We start from the raw sequence: 20,561 nt of genomic DNA on the forward strand, positions 1-20,561 counted from the left end.
CAAGATCCACTTGACTCCTTAAAGAGTGAACTGCATCCAGCAGCATGCCTTACGAAATGTCTTCACTTGGACAAGAACCCATCAACACTCCAAGAATCCTAATGGTTCCCACTAGCCTCTGATTCCCACTAACTATCCACATCCTGTTCAAGACCTGCTAAATGACCTATTAGTCATCCACCTTCATTAGAGTTGCAACCATGGCATTTTGGCCAGCTAGGAGTCCAAGAACTGCTGTACCTTGCTTTTAAAATCGGTTTAGTAGGCTTTTTCAATCAATGTTTCTCTTACAGCGTTAAATATGTGCAACAATGTTACATTAGTATAGGTTTCCAGTACTTTCTCAGATAATGCATACCAAACTGTTTTGCGTGAGAACTGCAGTACCTTGCGTGGTTTTGTGGTTCCGGGGTCTCAGGAAACAAAGCTTGAAGCCACACCTATGTGCTGCGAGATTCACTCACCTGCCTCATGCTCCTGGACTACCTTTTAAAGTTGCTCCACAGATGATCCGGTTCAGGTTTTCGGTCCAGTCATTTCCCGTTACTTTTATTTCTGCTTTGATTCCTTTCTGGTTTTTCCAAACCTTCGTATTTACTATCATGTCAGATTGTTTTCTTTTCCTGGTTTAACTACATAAAGGCTTCAGCCTGGTTGGAGTGTGTATCACTACAAAACTGTGCAGCTTCCATTGTTTCTTCACTCCCTCCATTTGCTGATCCTGACTCGTCGTTTCTGTGTATCGCTACAAAACTGTGCATCTTTCATGGTTTCTTCTCTCCCTCCATTAACTGATCCTGACTCGTCGTTTCTGAGGAATTCCACTAACGGATTACAGGCTCCTCGTTTTCTTCAACCCTCTGAAATCTTTTTTTTAAACCTTGGTCTTTTTCCTCCTGAGAAGGTGAACACATGCCTACCGCATATTCTAGTGTGTGTTAATATCATGGCTTCCAGGAACAGTAACCCGTACTTGGACAGTAGGAGACCCGGACCGTATTAGAGGTAAGCATTCAGACCTGAACAATCACTTCACCGTACACGATGACAAAGTTTAGTACACAACACACAGAATCAGGATTTCCAAGATTGAAGGATGGATAGACGAGATGCCAGACCCTCTCGGACTGGACTATCCCAGTGCAAATCCAACATGCTTCCATCCTCTCCCCGCCACAAACCATGCAAAGTTAACATTGATGGCTTCATGCAACACCTTAACACAGGACAGGACTACAAAGCGCCCCAAAGAATTCCCATAACCATCTGCAGCTCCACCACTTCTCCTTGTTGGGCGCCTAACCCAGCAAAATTCCCTTTCTATAATAAATGCATATCCTTGATTCTTTACCTTACTCGCCCGTCCGACTCAACAGCAATGCACATTGTAAAAGAACAAAGTCATAGATGGCATTCTCTCTGTGTGTGGCATATACCTAGCTACAGGCCACAAAGGTGTGAACAACTACACAATTTCTTTGATGAATATTTTGAAAATGGAGGTCTCCTGTTCAGATATAAGTAGCATTTCAGGTTGTCACATGTTTACAGTAGTGGATTACAGGGATGGGAAGTGAATAACAGGAGGAACAGTGGATCTTCTGCTCACAGGCTGCCCTCTAATTCCACAGCACAGCCATTCCTTAAGCTACTGTTGATTTTTGCTAGCCATCCTTCCCCACTCATCCTCCAGTGCTCATGGCAAACCCACAAAGAAGCCCGCAGTGTGAAAAGGGAAATGGGCTGAATTGTGCACTGAACAAAAAACAACAACAACAACAACAAAAAAGACAGAAAGAGGATAAGTACTATTTAAAATAACAGATTATGGTTTGCTTCACCAGTATCAGTATTGAGTAAGTCCTTGAAACGCACAATGATATGCTTTATGAAAAAAAACAATGAATCAGATTTCATTTATGTTCTTTGCACATTATATCAAAATATGTTTCTCAAAACTGAAAGGCCAAAATCACATAAAAATATACCGAATACTAGAACTCACCAATGCTGATCTGAAAGATGCAGAAGTATTCTTTAGCTCAAGTAACCTATTTGACCACTTCATTGTTAATTGATGAACTGCATTAATCTAAAAAAGAAGCATAAAATCAAGAATAAAGGCATTTGCCTTCAACACAGAGTTCTTTAAAATGTACAAATGTTGTTCTTTCCAAAAATTCCAGTGTTAACTTTACAACATTGTAGCACACACCTAGGAAATAAAGAGATACCTGAAGTCATGTTCTGATGGAAGAAATCAGGATGAAGTTACAGCATGGTTTTCCCACAAACATAGGATTTGCAATATACAACATTTATTCGAGTAGCATTATAGCATGCACTGGATACCACCAAGAAGAGGTACTGTATTTATTATATTTCTCAAAATAAATATACCAGATACACAAGGAGACATCTACAAAATATAATTGTCAAAGGAGTGACTGACTATAGTAAGTGAAGAATATTGGAAAAAACAAACGTTATCACGTTGCAAAAAATAAAAAACATAACAAAAACAATTGTTATGTTAAGTGGTCTACCATAAAATACATACCAAGACATAAAACCACATACAAAACAAACTTAATAGGAAGCACAATTTACAGTGTAACCCAGAAGGAATAGGTCTGCATTAAGCAAGCTTACAATTTTATATAAAATCCCAAACAACCTCAAGGAATTCAGTAGTAGCAAACTGGGATGGCATATTTTTGGCAGCTCTGCATTACCTTAAGGCTGCCTTGGTCATTCTCATGTCAAATACTCGATAGATGGAATAACCTAGAATAGTACAAATCTAAATAAAGCAATCTTATCAACCTGGAGAAGTCCCGCTTTGGCCAGGAAGATTATGCTGGGTGTAGATTTTTAGCATATCAGCAGGATTCTATAGATAGCATTTTCTACGGTAAACAGGCTCTCCATCTCATCTGCTTTAGCAAACCTTCCAGACAACTCAGCTCGTCTGAACTCATACGTTATGTTAAATAAATTTGTAGCGCGCACAGCTACTCAGAAGAGTGTCCATGCGTGTGCAAAGGCAAAGGCAGAAGGTCCCAGAGACATGTCTAAAAGAGGAATGTTTTGAGTTTTTTTGTGTGATCCTGAATACTCTGGAGCGCCAAAGGTAAGGCATTCCATGCCAGACTAGCTTTCCTGACGAGTGAACAACCACCCAGCCTGTGACGATTAAATCAGGGGGTCTGCAACAGAAGTTGCGAAGAAGAGCGCAGCTGTCTAGCAGGAGAGTAGAAGACAAATCTTTTCTGAAGATAGCTAGGGCATGTGTCGTAAAGGGCCCTACTATGAGCATCTGGAATTGAATTTGAGACACCACCAGGAGCCAGTGCAGGGAGCGTAAGTGTGCATGCACACACTACACCGCTTGGACAAGCCAAACAAAAGTCTAGCGGCAGAATTTCGAACAACCTGCAGTTTTCCCAAAACAGTCAGGAATGCCCACATACAGGGCATTCACGTAGTCGTAGCTAGAACGAATCAGTGTGCGGACCACTGTTTCTTTGGCTGGTCCTGGAAGAAAGGGAAAACTTTTTTCAGGGCTTTCAAGGTGCCAAAGCACGTCCCAACAAGTTCTTTAACTTGTGTCGAAAAATTCAAATTCTCAGAAAACCATATGCCAAGATTTTTTCGCAGTAATATTCCCTGCACTAGGCATGGGAAATCCGGGGAGCCAGAGCATCACTCTGAAGTCGGCTGGGAAGGACCCATACAAGAGAACCACAGACTTCCCTTCATTGCACTTCAACTGTGCTTGGGGCAGCCACTGGAAAATAGAGGCGAGACAGTTTTGAGCAGACCGGGTCGAATCGTCATCCCTTCCCCAAGAGAACAGCAGCTGAGTGTAGTCAGCGTAGGCCATCACCTTAGCCCCCAATGACTCCGCCAGATACACCAGCGGAGTAACATAGATGTTGAATAACAAGGGGCTAAGTGATGACCCCTGCGGGGCGCCAGTAGCCAGCTGCTGGGGTTCCGACACACATGGAGGGAGCCAGACATTTTACATTCGGGAATCCAGGAAGGACCTAATCGATTTCCAGACTGCACCAGCAACGCCAATTTCCAAGAAGCAGTTAAGAAGCAGCAAATGAGGCACTGAGTCAAAATCCGCAGAGAGGTCAAGCATCATCAATGCTGCCCTCCCGACGGCATCCAGACACTCGCGAATTGCCTCAGCCACCTCTATCAAAGCTGATTCCGTACTATAGGTCGCCCGGAAACCAGACTGAGCTGGATGCAACAGGCCAAATGAATCCAAAAAATTGGTAAGGTGGTTATTGACCACTTTCTCACAAACCTTAGCTAAACTAGGCAAGAGAGAAATAGGCCTGTAGTTCCTGGGTATTGAGGGGTCTAGCGACGGTTTCTTGAGGAGAGGGAGAATTAGTGCTTGCTTCCATGGCGTTGGGACTATAGCATCGCTGAGGGACCTATTAATGATTTGGTTGATTTCCGGATTAATAGTGTCTGCAACAGCGGCAAGAAGTCTAGCAGCACAAGGGTCGTTGGGAGAACCGGATTTCAAGGCTTTAAGGATTTTCAACGTAGTAGATGGTTCAACTGGCGCAAAAGTGGACAACGTGTTGGGCAAGTCCGCCATCGGGTGGAACGAAGAAAAGGCTGTAGAACCTCCCTCCAGGACGGAAAAGGAATCTTGAATGCTACAGATTTTGTCCACAAAAATCTGAGAGAGCATGTCACACCAGGTTGTAGAAGCGGGCATTGTTCGAACCAGTGCGCTGGGGGTCATGAAAGTTTGGACAATAGTAAAAATCTCCCTTGAATTATTATTGGCCAGATCAATCCGTGTGGCATAGTAGAGGCTTTTCGCGGCGATAATAGAAGTATAGTAACTTCTTTGTTTAGCGCGAAGAGCCAATATAGCCGCCGGACTATAGTCCCTAGAGCACCAGGCCCGCTCCAAGACTTTGCATTCGTGTTTCAGGTCCCTCAGCTCTTGGGAAAACCATGGTTTAGAGGGCGAGTCTCTTGCCAGATTAGATCGGCAGGGCACAGCCAGAGCAGACACTGAATCTGCTATCCAGGTGTTAAACCCATTAACATATCCCTCCAGATCATCTTGGAGGCAAGGTCTGGAGGCAACCAGAGAGTAGGAGAACTTAAGAGGATCAATTTTGCCATAGGCCGGAGGCGGATGGCAGGCAGCAGCCTTAACAGGCCTGACCACCTCCCAAGAGAAAAAAAAAAACAAAATCGGGAAGTGGTCCAACCACGAAGCAGGCAAGAGTTTATCCACCTGAATTGCAAAATTTGAACAGATGGGCTCAAGAGTGTGGCCTGCTTAATGAGTCGGAAATATAACCTGTTGCCTAAGTTGCACCGATTGAAGTGCATCCAGAAAGGCAACCGAATCCAAGGCCTCCTGATGGTCCAGATACATCCCAGAGAATCATATAATGGGAGAAGCGTAAAGCTCATTCGGCCATGGCGTCGCCGCATGCTTTGAGAAAGTCCTTCGGCTTGTCCGAGGGCCGTTAGATAAGTGACCCACCCAATGTAATATGGATAGAGGGTTCCACTCTAAAGTCAAGAGCTTCACACTCATCCCAGAGAATAGCAATTTCACTATGAAGAGCCCAATTCTCTCTGTGCATAATGGCAAGGCCACCTCCCTTGCCAACAGAGCGGTCAGCCTGATGTATTTTGTAGCCTGCCGGAGTAGCTAATGTGACAATAGGGTTAGATGAATCCATGTTTCAGTAATAAAGAGAAAATCCAGTGATTGGGCAGAAACCAAATCAAAAATGTCTACATGATGCTTCTTCATAGATCTGGCGTTAATCAGAGCAGCCTTAATGGGCAGAGCCCTATGTGATTCGTTATTAAACGCCGTCCTCCAAGGAGAGACACATATGGGCCTAAACCCGCAGTCCGGGCAGACAAACTTCATATTAGACCATGGTGAATAGCCATGCTGAGAAAGGCATGGGGGTGGTCAGCAATATAACAGGAACTCACTATCCAAGCGAATTATCTTTCTGCCAGATGACTCCTCATGGACAGCGTTTCCGGCCCTGGGCACTGACTTAGCGCGAAAGGGAGCAGACGGGCTTGCCTTCGGCGCACCCGCTGTGCACGTCCGCTAGGGACAGGCTGATGGTGCGTCCGGCGTGCAGCGACGAGAGCGCTGCTGGCAGAATGCACAAGGCACGTCCAAGATGGCCGCTGGCCGGGACTAGCCTCAAAATTACAAGGAACTGCAGAAATAGCGGAGTCTAACACACTCCGATTGCATTGGCAGCCTTAGTATCACTAATAAAGAGGTATTCCCCCCAATGTCGGCCGAAATTCAATTTAAATTTTATTTTTTTACACGAACATCACATTAGAGGTCAAATAAAAATAAGAACCCCCCAAATTCCCAGGCTAAAAGATTGTACAGTGCAATTAAAAGATTTAAACACCAAACGGGGCACAACTAAGCCTTAACCAAAGCGCCGCTTGCCGCAGCTCAGCCCGTTAAATAGGGACAGGCTGATGGTGCGTCCGGCGTTTAGCGACTAGAGCGCTGCTGGCAGAATGCACGAGGCAAGTCCAAAATGGCAGCTAGCCGGGACTAGCCTCGAAATTGCAAGGAACTGCAGAAATAGCGGAGTCTAACACGCCCAATTGCATTGGCAGCCTTAGTATCACTAGTAAAGAGGTATTCCCCCCCAATGACACCCCAAATTCAATTAAAAAAATGTTTTACACAAACTACTAGCACACATCCTATGCATATGGAAAACCAGATCCGTTGGTCGAGCCTTCTCCTACATCGCTCCTAAAGTGTGGTACGAACTGCCTCTTCACTTAAGAGCATCCTCCTCACTTCTTGAATCCACAAGAAGCTGAAGACCTGGCTTTTCGAGTGGTCCCACTAGGCCATCGGTTTGACTAGACTCATCTGCTCGACTAGACTCATCTGCTCAGCGCCAGGTTATTATTTCTTTTATTTTAAGTTTTATATAGCGCCCGAATCGACTTCGACGAGTATCTCTGCGCTTTGGATGCGTATCATTTACATTTGCGGAGATTGCAGAGATTAGAAACAAAAAAGGGTAGTCTTAAGTAGCTTTCTAAAAAGAAGATGATTAGATCATACTCTTAAGTGTAGAGGAAGTTCATTCCAATACCGCGGGCCAAGCTAGGAAAGAGCCTTTCCCCCTAACCTTGCTCTCCTAATTCGAGGGAACTTTAACAGATGTTTGGCGCTAGATCATAGGGACCTTGAGGGTTGATAAGAGATGCATTTTTCTGAGAGATAGCTGGGGCCAAGATTGAACACTGCCTCATGGATAGTAAACAGCAGACTTTAAATTGCATTTGTTGGCGTATGGGTAGCCAGTGGACTTGCAGGAGAAGAGGGCGAGACGCCGATCTGGGGTGCACATTCAGAACTAGTCATGCCGCCGTATTCTGGACCACCTAACGTCTGCTGATCGAGGCTTCATTGGCGGAGAGCAGCAGACCTTTGTAGTAGTACAGGCGACTCAATATAAGTGCCTGAGTCAAGGTCCTCCGAACAGAGTCCGGGAGCAAGGGGAAGACTCATCGAAGTAGGCCCAAAGTGTGAAAGCAGGTACCCACTTTCTGACCGATATGCTCCTTGAAAGTAAGGGCATGGTCCAAATGGACCCCTAGGTTCTTAACGGAGGCTTTAGGATCGGGAGGAATCCCAAGATTAGTAAGCCACCAGTTGGGTGACCAGAGTACGGGGGTCTCTCTGAAGAGTAAAATCTCAGTTTTCCCAACATTACATTGGAGGACGTTATTCTTCATCCAATGTGAGATGGTATTCATTCCCGAAGAGAAGGTCTTTTGTACAGTGGGAGTGAATTCATCGAAAGGGAAGAGTAGCTGTGTGTGTCGTCGGCATATGATTGGAATAAACCTGTGTGGTCTTAGAACATTGCAAGGGAGCAACATAAATATTGAATAAGGTGGGACTAAGGCATGAGCCCTATGGTACTCCCTTGGACAATCCTATGGGTGCCGAATGATATGGGCCTAGGTTGATCGTCTGAGAACAGCCAGATAAAAAACTGACATCCACTGAAAAGCGGAGTCACTTAATCCGAATTCCTTCAACCTTCTGAGGAGTATTTGATGGGAAACCGTGTCGACAGCGGCAGATAGGTTCATGTTCATGGAGGCGTTCGATCAGGCTTATTAGGATTGATGTCAGGCTCAGTGGCACAACGGAATTCGAACTGTTGTTCTATGATGCAGCGCTTAGAGACCTTTGGTGATTAGCCCTTTATAAATGTAATTAAAATTAAATTAGGTCCAATAGCACCAGAATCATAGAATGGCCCTTGTTATCAGTGACTGCTAGCAGGTACTATGTTTGGGCCTAAAGCCTGACTTGGAGGAATCTAAACAGCCTGAGAGTTCGACATGGTTTGAGAGATGATTGTTGACATATCACTCTACTAGTTTACTCAAAAATGGGAGGAGCGAGATGGGACGGAGGTTGGTTAGATCAGTTAAAGGGGCCTTGGTGTTCTTATGAATCTGCATAATCTGCGCAACTTTCCATTTCGATGGAAAGTGGCCGTCTTTTAATGGAAGTTTACCCTCCAAGGTGATCGTGCACTTTACAAACATGCATAACATAATAGTAGATTTATCTAGATGTGACAATACTACTCTGTTCCAGCCACTTAACTACCAAGCATTTTGCCTAAGAGATATTGCATTAGGCAGAAATAGAGGAGGTGTTGAGCCGTTACCAAGGTTAAAATCAGTTTAAAAATAAAATAGATTTTTATTCTTTTAGCTAAATAAGCAGTACGCTTCTCCATAGCTTGCTGAAGATGAGAAACATCACTTGCGAATGGCATGAATCATTGATTTTATGGACGGAAATTGAGGACGTTTTAGGGCAATGAGAAAAGTCTCAAATGTTATTCTTAGCAACTTATGCTCGCAGTAACTTTGTAAATGATGAGGCAAGACACCACAATTTGCAATATAAAACTACAGAACAGTGTTGCTTGCATACGTTCCCTGTAAGGAAGGAAGCTGTAACAGAGCCTTGAGGGCAGGAACTAAAGAACTGATATACACTAAAGATGCTAGCCATCACTGCAATGACACCGCAGCTGCTGTGCAGCAAGGTTTAAAGTACAAAAAAAACAAGCACTGGCGTTGCCAATAGGTCTCGCAGTAGGAAAGTTTGAGCTATTGGTTTTCTAAATGACATTTTATTTTTTTTGTGATTTACAATGCCCATATTTTTAACTTCTCGCATTAGGAAAGTTTGAGTGATTGGTATTGTAAATGACACTTTTTTAATTTATGTGTTGGTTTTGAAAATAGCAAAATTAATAGCTTTGTCAGTTACAATGTCAATAGTTGTAACTTTCGCAAATGTGACACCTATAGCATTTGTAATGCAATGTGTGTTGTATTTACGTGACTTAGATGTAATGATATTACAAATAACAATGGCTTTTAATTTTGTAAATAATTAATACTTAAATAATGGCAATAGCTTAAACGTTTGTAAATAAATTTTGTGAAGATTATGTTCAGTGTATTTTATTGTGACGAAAATCCAAGAACATTGCATTTGCACCTACACACACATATGTGTTGTAGCGCTGAGTGGGGTGAGGGGGTGTGAGGGTGAGGGCGAGTGGGTGTGTGAGTGTGTGAGGGTGAGTGAGGGGGTGTGAGGGTGAGAGTGTGTGAGGGTGTGAGGCTGAGTGAGGGTGAGAGGGTTGTGAGGGGGGTGAGGGTGAGGGGGTGTGGGGGTGAGGGTGAGGGGGTGTGAGGGTGGGTGAGGGTGTGACGGTTAAAAACAATTATTAGCCACCCCTAAAAAGGAAACTTTGGAAGTGGTCACCACACTGCCATTCTTATCCATTCCCACAACAGCGCAGCCTATGTACTGTGTGAGCATTCTAGTGGAGGAACCCTTTAAGGAGCGAGCCACTTTGTTATGAAGGTGACTGTCTGCATGTTTATAATGAAGACTGGGGAAGACTCAGCTTTCAGAGATGCCATGTAGGACGGATAGATGGACTTTTTAGCATGCATCCAATTATTATTTAAGAAGATGTTTTGCAAGTTGCATTTCAGTTGCTGGGCAGTCGTTTTCCTGGGATAAAAGACAGCTGCTCAAAGGAAAAATGCTTTCTCGACCTCAGCAAACGTATTACGATGTAAAATAGTTTTAAAACAAATTAGGAAACTACTCTCTCAATAAAGCTCAGAGTTGACTTTATTTGCCATGAAAATTAAAGTCTAAGCTTATGCAGATATCTAAACAAGAGAATGAAACGTTTACAGAAAACGTCTGCAGTAAATAACCTTCCCTGCACTGAGATTAATTTTAAACACAGCGAAGACAAAGTGCAATCCAACTGAGGGGGGGCAAGATAATGCAGCAAACATCCTATCTTAATCCAACCCAAAAAAAAAAAAAACAGCTTGCCGATTTCGATTACTGGCACGTTTATATACAGTGCTGCTCAGAATTGTAAATGCAGCTTTGTGAGAGGTGGTAGGACCAACAACCGTGTTAGGCGACAGGCAGAGGCCACGCGCGGCGGACATCAAAGGAAAAGTGGGAGGGGAAAAAACTGATTAGCGGGGAAGCAGATTGCCTTCAAGCAAGCCCCTTTAAAGCTCTCGCGTTTGACGTGGCCAGCGAGTGGGGGGAGGAAAGCGAGTGAGGGGGAGAAGAAGCCTAAACCTATTGCTTTAATCCTGGTACAAAAAGAGAAAGTGCCGGTTTCAAGCATTTACTTACCCACGTGGGTTTAGAATTGTAGCAAATCCTTTTGTGGCGTCCTCCAATTGGTTCTGTAGTGCTGTGTATGTCTGTCTGTAGTCTAACAGGTTACACAGTAGACCATGGGCTCACGAGGCGGTACAGTAGAGACTCTTATACGGGGTTCAGTCAGTAAGGAAATTGTGTTCACGTCACATGCGCTATCACATTAAACATACAAAAGAAACGTATAAAAACACAATGGGGAGAGTGGGACTGCAACGGTGGATCAGGTAGGGTTATTGGAGGAAGGACGGGCAGGGAGGCAACATAGAAGCTGGCGTATTAGGGAAAAAAAGGTGTGGGACTGCGAGGAGCAGTCGAAGCAAAGATGAGTTTGGAGAGTGTGGGGATTTACAAGGAGAGCATGGGGAACAGGGATGTGAGGGGAAGCAGTACAGAGTTGAGGCCTAGAAAGCACATGCAGTCCAATGGAGTGCGAAGAAGGAGAAGTTTGAAGTAAACTGGAAACAAGAATTTTGAAATGACAAAATGGGGCTTGAGCAGTGGTTTGCTTTACGTTCAGACACCGCAAAATTTACTCTTAGGGGGTGGGGTAAGGACGCCAGCTGTGTGTGCCTGTCTGGATCAGTTCATCTGTATATGTGTACGAAACTGTCTGTGACTTTGTCTCGGTGTCGGCGACTGAGGTGTATCTTGCATGTGATCTTTGCCGTCCTTATACGAATCTCCTCCTACCATCTGCACATGCTTTTCAGTCCGCCCCGACTGTACCATGTCTGTGCATGCCTACCCGTCAGTGAGAGCCATGGCATGTACGAATGCCCGTCCGTACCAAGCAAGTCTTATTCTGATTGATGCATTTGTGTTCCTGAAATTCCATTTCGCTAAAAATGATGTATAAAATAAAAGCTTTCAGAAATATGTAACCGGAACATCACCACCAAAGCAAACCCACATCTGAAAATGCACAAGAAAGCCAAAATATCTAGCCTGCATCTTCAGTCCTGACTAAATCATTTAAAATAAACGCCTAGTGCAGTGAAACATGACAAAAAAGTTTACAGGTTTTATTTTCCATGGCGGGAGAGCCTGGGTCGGGAATGCGAGCGAGGGGAGGCAGGCAGATTACGAGGGAAGCCGGATGGGGGCGGGAGAGCCTGGTGGGGGGGCGTGAATGCGCGAGGGGAGGCAGGCGGATTGGGAGGGAAGCCTGATGGGGGCGGGAGAGCCTGGTGGGTGGGCGTGAATGCGAGAGAGGGGAGGTGCTGGTGTGGGAGGGGGGAGATGCTGGTGTGGGAGGAGTGCTGCTAGGGGAGGAGAAGCCGGATGGCGCGAATGCGAGAGAGGGGAGGTGCTGGTGTGGGAGGGGGGAGTTGCTGGCGTGGGAGGAGTGTTGCTAGGGGAGGACTGGGCTGGGCTTGGATGCGATGCGCGTGCATGTACACGGGAACTGCATGAAAACCGCGGGGCTAAAAGCCCTTTGGTTTGACTTGTGTTTTGCCGACATGAATTCTCGCTCCGCTCGATGCGCTTGCGCACATCGATAGGTCGCGAGACCTAAAAAACTATGATGCGGGCAGCATTGACAAGTTACTTCTACAGTTTGTGGATGCAAGAAACAGGAGGTTTAGTGTCTTGCGAATGGCTGCATGAGATGCTGATAACACATTGTTACAGAAACTCACAATTTGCTGAAGAGGGGAGCTTACCGAGCTGAAGAGCCGGGTGATGCATGATTCCAAGGGGATACCAGATATTACACCAAACGTGCCGCGTTACCCGTTTGATGCTTAGTTTATGGACCCACCTACTAAAATCGCTAAACAATGATGCAGAACAACAGTACATATGCACAGCGTGCAAGCAGGGCTTACTTCATTTAAACAGGTCGTTATTTGTGAGGCTGCTTTGCTGGGTGGTCGGGTCGAGACAGAGCTTCCTGGAACCCTCAGTAACAAATTTAGCTAAATTGTATTGTAAGAAAAGTGAGGACTGTTGTGAACTCAGCCGCAGTAAAGGAAGATGAACTCCAGCAGCAAGACAACGCACAGTGGGGTTAGGGAGCCACAAGACAACGGATGGTGAGAGGGCAAGCAACAAGAGTACAGCGGGAGGCGATAGCAGGACAACAGCCATTGGGAGGGGAACCAATAACACAGAGCAGGGAATGTGGAAGACTGCCTGCACGCATGCAGATATGCAAGTAAACTAAAATAGAAAAGTACCTCAGAAAGCGTGCGCCCATAGGGTGAAGACCAGGACTTTGTCCATGCTTCACAGAACAGACAAACAAAGAAAGAGAAAGTAAAACTGTCAGACGCTGACCAATGAGAAGCAAGGGAATCTGAGTAATAATGAAGCTAGGAAAAACACAGGGAGATGATGGACGGAGCGCTGAAACTTTTCAGACATTCAACCCCAGTCACAGAGCGGACTTTGCCACCCCAGTTTAGACCCAGCCATATTTAAATCAGTCTTGACCATGTTCCTCATAGGAAAAATCCAGCCCGAACTGCCAAGCCAGATCTTTCGTGGACCGGAAACGAGCATCCTGGGATTGGTTTCAGGGTAACACCCCTCATCAGCCAGGCTAGCTTGAAGCGTGAAAGGGTGGAGATGTAGTCAAGGAGCTAGAGAGCAGCTGTTGCTGCATGAAAGCATGTTGTGCCTGCAGTAGGAGAAACTCATTAAAGGAAATAGGGCTTACAGACTAAATAAGACATACCGTGTAATAACATATGTAAAAGGCCAGTTCTCATGGCAGGTTACAAATGAAGACAAGGCAGCACTAAGGAGGGAGTAACAAGCCTATTAACGAATCAGAAGCCAGTGTTTGATGGAATTAAAAATATGGGCGGAGAGTGGGTGGGGCTTCAAGTCCATACTCTAATACAGCATGCCTCGCAGAGCAGCGCATGCGCTGCTCAGGCTCAACCTTAAAAGCGAGACAAAGGTGGTCATCCCTTAAAAACATCCAAACTAATAAATCTACATCGCTACAGTAAGAGCCTCCACCTCACTCCTTGAATTGAATTCCTCAAGAAGCTAAATATATAGCTTTTCGGGGCGTCCCACTATGCACAAGGAATGGTTAGACTCACATCTGATCAGTGCCAGGATAAGCTCCCGGGAGATAGTGCACTCTGCAAATCTGCATAACATAACAAAATACCATCAAGAGGGTGACACTCCAGGATAGGAACATACAAAAGCAGCAAGCCTAACCATTGCAAATTATGTCAGTGTAAGGTAGCTTGAACTAAGACAGACATTTTCTTCAGAACTTTGACACGATCTCCAAAAATATGAGGAAGAAAAAAATAAAATAAATAAAATCAGCAAAAACAATGGGGTGTTAACATCGACCGGCCGAATAACCAAGACCAGGCATGAGCCTGCATGGAAGCCAGCCATCACTCGGCATCAGAGGGAAAAACATTTAGACTGTCATGAAGCTGATCAATTGTCTGAGTAGAGAATGCCAGAGGGAAAGAGTGAGGTAGAGGCTTGGATAGGGGCATACAAAGGGCTTTTTCGAGTTCAAATGAGCATCAGAGGGAGTCCAAATGCAAAGCATGGGTGAATGCTGCCACTAGAGAGGAGTCGGCACCAGGTGCCAGAAAAGCTGGGACCGGATCTAGCGGCACCATGAACACTGGTACCAGGCCTCTTCCCAATAGAGCAGACTCTTGATCTGAATACTATGTCCAGGCCAGAGTCCATAGGTGACCCCGAACAGAAGATCTGCCTGAGACCAACAAAGAAAACCAGTCTTTCCAATTACCATAAAGACCCGCATCCACAGTAAGATCAGGACCACCAGTACCCTTTCTGTCTTATGCAGCCCATTAAAGGGGATACCTTCTATCCACTGGAGTCTGCTGAGATAAAGAAGCAAACTAAACAGGATCTGAAGTTACAGACTCATGTAGGGTGAAGACGCCGGTATGATGAGAGACCAAAAAGCAGATGGAATAGCTAGACACAGCAACCACAGTACCACAAAATCCTTTAGAACGGAAAACAACTTCAAAAGAGAGCACTCTGGATCCTCAAAGAACAGCATGGAAAAAAGAGGATCAATATCAGAGTACCCAATGGCACAAAATATAGATCTGTGATGTGTCACTTGGGGAGGAATCAGAGTTGACTTGGAACAATGGCCACCAGGGTTACTACAGGAGGACTACTGCAAGGTTTCGAGTAATCAGTTTGGCACCTGGAGATTCATGAGGTGAGGAATCTGCAGCCAGAAGTAGCCGTTAGAAATTTCAATCCGGAACCATATATTTAAACCATTGATGGAACAAGTTACTCTCTTGGAGTCAAGAAACAGTCAAAAAAATGTTCTTGTAAGCATGAAATGTCTTCCTAATTTAGGCACTTGGCCTAAGAAGGGATTAAACATTATGTCACTATTTGTCCTCTTGGACATCGTTTGACCTATTAGATAGTCTGAAATCTTTGTACCTCTCCACTAATTTCAATCACACAATGACAAAATCTACACATCCTTTACCTTTTTCTTAAGAAAATACTATTAACGATCTCTATTCCAGTTTATTTCAAGTATTATTTTTACTTTTTTTTTTTTTACTTTAAGACTTAAGACGGTTTAATTATATTGTATTGTATTGTGATTGCATTTACATTGCGCTCACTACCCCTGACAAGGCGGCAAAGCGCTTTTTGGGTGGGAAGCACGCTACTCCGGAACCCAAGAAGGATTAGTGTTGAATTAGTATAGTGAAATATAAAAGTAATTTCAGAGGTGGATATTGATGAGTTATTTGGATGGAGAAGGATAGAGGAGGGAAAAAGGTTTGCACTTATATAGGGCTTGTTACCATCGTTGGGGCGTTAAGGTGCTTTTTTGACGATTAGCACGCAAATCCGGAATCCATAAAGGATTAGTGGTGAATTAGTGTAATGAAATATGAAAGTAATTTGAGTGGTGGATATTAGTCAGTTATTTGGATTGAGAAGACTAGCGAAGGGGAAAAGGTTTGCATTTATATAGTGCTTGTTACTACTGTTGGGGTGTTAAACTGCTTTTTTGACAAGTAGCACACTACTTTGGAACCCATGAAGGATTAGTGGTAAATTAGTGTAGTGAAATATTAAATTTTATAAGTGGACAGGTTAGTCAGTTATTTTGATTGAAAAGGATAGAGGCGGGATAGAAGAGTGAAGAGATTTTTTATTTTTTGGGATGTCATAGCATTAGTGGGAGGCTTGGGATGAGTAAAAAGGGATGCGGAGGTGAAGATTCAGAGGGAAGAGTTTAGAAAGGCTTGTTTTTTGGGGGGAATCAGATTAGTAAAATAGGTGTCAGATGGTACATGGAGGGGTAGAGTAGGAGAGAGTCTAGAAAGGGCTATTTTGGGGTCATAAGTGGTATGGGGTTTGAGATGAATGAGAGAGTGGATTAACAGCTCCCTTCAACAGGGTCTCATCCCTGACTCACTCAAAGTGGGACAAGTCACGCCCATACTCAAGAAACCTACAGCCGACCCGTCTGACTTAAACAATTACCGTCCCATCACAAACATCCCCACCTTGGCCAAACTGTTGGAAAAATGTGTGCAACTTCAACTAACAAAACACATTGACAAGTTTGATCTCCTCAACCCTCATCAATCAGGCTTCCGAGCGAAGCACAGCACGGAAACGGCCATGACTCACATAATCGATGACGCCCTCCAAATGCTTGATCGCAATGATTCATGCCTCCTCATCCTTCTCGACCTTTCTTCAGCTTTCGACACGGTCAAACACGAGAACCTCCTTGAGCTGCTAAACACTAGAATGGGTTTATCCGGGACTGTTCTCAAGTGGTTCACTTCCTTCCTACATAACCGGTCTCAGAAGTTCAAGATCAACAATGTGTTGTCCTCGCCTGTGCCAGTAGACTTAGGCGTTCCACAAGGATCCTCCCTTTCACCCACACTGTTCAACCTCATCATGGAGCCACTTGCCACCCTGCTCCAAGCATCCAATGTATGCTTCCATATGTATGCAGATGACACTCAACTCTACCTAAAGGTACAATCCCCGGAAGATATCAAACTCCTGAACCACACTCTTATAAAGACCCAATCGTGGTTGGCCGACAATCACCTCAAACTAAATGCTCTGAAAACTGAGTTCCTTTTGATAGCACCCCCTGCGAAATCTACCACCACCCAACTTTGGCTCAACCACCTAACAGCATTCAATGTCCGGCCCACCATCGTGGAGTCCGCGAAATCCTTAGGTGTCACTCTTGACGCAAAGCTCAACATGCAACAGCACATTAGCAAAGCAACGAAAGGAGCCAATTTCCATATCAACTCATTGAGGAAGCTGAAACCCTTCCTCCCAGCCAAAGACTTCCAAAATGTAGTACAAGCCCTCGTCATCCCCCGCATAGACTATGGAATTGTGACCCTCAGTGGTCTCCCTCTAGCAACAACTGCACCCCTAAGAGCCTCCTTGAACGCTGCCGCGAGACTCATTACGGGCTCAAGAAAACACTCTCATATTACCCCTGACCTGAAATCTTGGAAAGGGGCGACCACTCGGTCCCCCCGAACGTATGGCGGAGTGCCTCGATCCCCCCGGGAAGCCATTTTTGGGCGGGAGGCGCGTCTCGGCTGGTATGCCCGAAGCGGCGTAGCCGGGGCGCGCCTTTTCCCGCCCTAGAGGGGGCTGGCCTAGACACCGACGTAGCCAGCCCCGCCCTAGGGGCAGGCAGGGGCGGGTTCTCGCCCGCCCTGAAGACGGATAAAAAGAGACGCAAGACCAGAAGACGTCCTCTTGTTCTTGTGCTCCGAAGCTGCACCTCCTCGCTACCCGTGAGCTCGGGACAGAACGAAGAGCCAATTTTGAGCGTTTTGATCTTTTTCTTTGTCTTCTAGATACTTCGTCGGAGAAATGCCAAAGAAAGTCGCAAAGAGAATGACGACCGACCAGATGGTGCGGGCCCTTTGCAAAGAGGTGTCCGACATAAAGAAACGGTTGGCGATACGGGACGGGGAGGAGGGTTCGGGCCCTGCGCCGGCTGGAGGGAGACCTAAGAGGCCGAGAAGGGTTCCAGCCGGTGGAGACGTCCCGGTCCCCTCTGTACCGCTCGAGGCGCCGACCCCAGTACCAAGGGAGGGGAATCCAATCCCCGTTGTCGTCACCCCGACATCCAAAGAAGACATGCCCCCCGAGCTGGCAGCACATCTAGCAGCTTGGTTGGGGGATAGTAGTGATGGCGCCACGGCTGCCGAGGCACAGGCGCTGATAAAAGGGCTTCGTGAGAAGAGAGATGCAGCTAAAGTGACTGCGCCGTTGGCGGGAATAGACAAGCCGCAAGCGGCCGAAGCTGCGTCCGGTGCAGGTAAGCGGCCATTGCCGATTGCAAGGGACGAGTCAGCACCCTCTCGTAGAGAAAGATTGGGACAACATGTGCCTTTAGCTATAAAAGAAAAGATCTGGGCTGGGGAGTACGTGAATATTTTCTCCTTGCTTGTTGATCATTATGAGGTGGAGCATGTTAAAAGTCAGAAGGACCTAATGCATCCGAGTGTTTGGCGCGCAAAAATGGCCGCCTTTAAGGTAAATGAGAATATTGGCAACTGGGGCAATGCGTGGGGTATTTTTACATCGATTTTGGGGGAACGTAGGCCCGAGTTGCTTTCTGAATTTCCCATTTATCAATCACGAATTATGGGTTACTCGACAGCGTATCAAGGTAACCATTGGTTTTGTTATGACAATCTGTTCAGGAAAGAAAAGGAACATAACAAGGGTTTGACTTGGGATTGTTACGATTCTGTAACATGGGATAAAATGAAAGAATCAGGAATGTTAAAGATGCCATTGGTTGGGAGCAATGTTGTAGATTACTCCCGCCAAAATGTGGGGACGCCCTTTCGACCAAGTACGAGCACCGACGATCAGTCGAGGCCCGCAGGCAATACAGGGAGGAAGGGTTTCTGCTTTAATTTCAACAAAGGGAAATGTACCAGACCTCCGGGATCGTGTAAATTCAAACATGAGTGTAGTACGTGTGGGTCGTCCCATCCTGAGTCATCGTGCAGAGCCAGAACGGGTGAGAATGGGGGTAAGGGAGGCGCCAAACAGGTCTAAACTAGTCCGAGGGGCGCCTTTACCAACCCCGATTGATACCTTGGCAATGATTCCCTGGCTCAGTGAATACCCGGATCGTACTTCTGCTGGGGTGCTGCGGAACGGTTTTTCACATGGTTTCCGCATCCCGGTAGGGGACTTTCAGGGTGTAGGGATTTGCAAAAATCAACTTTCTGTTTTACAACATACATCTGTGGTGCAAGAAAAAATTCAGAAAGAGGTTAGCCGGGGACGGGTCGCTGGCCCGTTTAGGGTACTCCCGGTACCGGATTTTGTTTGTTCTCCGTTAGGGGTGGTCCCCAAGAAGGACCCAGGTGAGTTTCGTTTGATCCATAATTTGTCTGCTCCACACGGCCTTTCGGTGAACGACGCAATTGATCCAGAAGTTTGTGCGGTGCGATACGCATCGTTTGATGAGGCAGTAGCCATCTTGAATCGCCTGGGGCCCGGGACGTTGATGGCGAAATCAGATATCGAGTCAGCGTTCCGGTTGCTCCCGGTACACCCAGACGATCAGCGTCTTTTGGGATTCAGGTTCCAGGGGTCAATTTACATGGATAGGTGTATGCCAATGGGATGCTCTATATCATGTGCTTATTTTGAGCAATTCAGTACTTTCCTGCAATGGGTGTTCACGAAGAAAACGGGTTTCCGAAATGTAATGCACTACCTTGACGACTTTTTGTTCCTTGGTCCCGCCGGAAATCCCGAATGTGCTCAGGCCTTAGCTGAATTCTGTGTGTTGATGGGTCATTTTGGCGTGCCATTGGCACCGGGTAAAACTATGGGTCCCACGACTTGCCTCGAGTTTTTGGGGATCGAGTTGGACTCAAGGGAGGGGTGTTTCCGTTTACCAGCTAGCAAAGTGTTAAAATTCAGGGCAGCCCTCCAAGTATGTTTGAATGCATCTAAGGTTACACTGCATCAGTTGCAACAATTAGTGGGAAAGTTGAACTTTGCCTTGAGGGTGATCCCAATGGCTCGCCCTTTTTCCCGCTCAATTGCCCAAGCGATGGTTGGCCTAAAGGGGGGTCATCATCGCACGAGGTTATCGGCTGAGGTCCGCCAGGACATGCGGATTTGGTTAGCATTTTTGGCGGACTTCAATGGCCGAGTCGTCTGGAACAAGCCAGCCGTGTCCTCAGAAGAGCTTGGGCTATGGACAGATTCAGCAGGAAGCATAGGCTTTGGCGCCATCTTCGGCACAAAGTGGTCTGCTCAAAGGTGGCCCCTATGGTGGCACGAGAAGGGGCTAACGAGTAATATTGCTTTCCTTGAACTATTTCCCATTCTGGTGGCCCTGAGAACCTGGCCGGAAGGGTTCAGAGATCATTCTGTCGTGTTCTGGTCCGACAATATGACCGTGGTAGAATGCATCAATAGTCAGGCAGCCCATTGTAAATTGATCTTGAGGCTGCTCAAAGAAATTGTCCTACTGTGTATGCAACTGAACGTGGTATTCAGAGCAAAACATGTCCCAGGGGTGATGAATCAGGCTGCTGATGCACTGTCTCGTTTTCACATGCAGGCTTTCTCGGGTTTCCTTCCTTCAGCGGACCCGGAGCCGGCACCCTTCCCCGAAGCTCTCTGGTCTCTCGGTGCCCCGAACTTCGTCACCTCGTGGGAGAGAGTCTAGCACCCAGGACAAGGAAGGCATATGAAGGGGCGT

The 20,561-nt window shown here is 46.0% G+C and overlaps 1 protein-coding gene across 1 annotated transcript in view; it reads right to left on the minus strand.

Annotated features, from left to right (window-relative positions):
• The window catches only part of NUP42 (nucleoporin 42), a 298,102-nt gene that overhangs the window by 99,283 nt on the left and 178,258 nt on the right, over nucleotides 1-20,561 (minus strand). Inside the window, exon 5 of the mRNA XM_086941764.1 lies at nucleotides 2,006-2,092. Within this exon, the coding sequence (XP_086797890.1) occupies nucleotides 2,006-2,092 (87 nt within the window). The remainder of the gene's footprint in view (nucleotides 1-2,005; nucleotides 2,093-20,561) is intronic.

The sequence above is a fragment of the Lissotriton vulgaris genome, chromosome 10 (assembly GCF_964263255.1).
Source record: "Lissotriton vulgaris chromosome 10, aLisVul1.2, whole genome shotgun sequence".
Taxonomy (NCBI): domain Eukaryota; kingdom Metazoa; phylum Chordata; class Amphibia; order Caudata; family Salamandridae; genus Lissotriton; species Lissotriton vulgaris.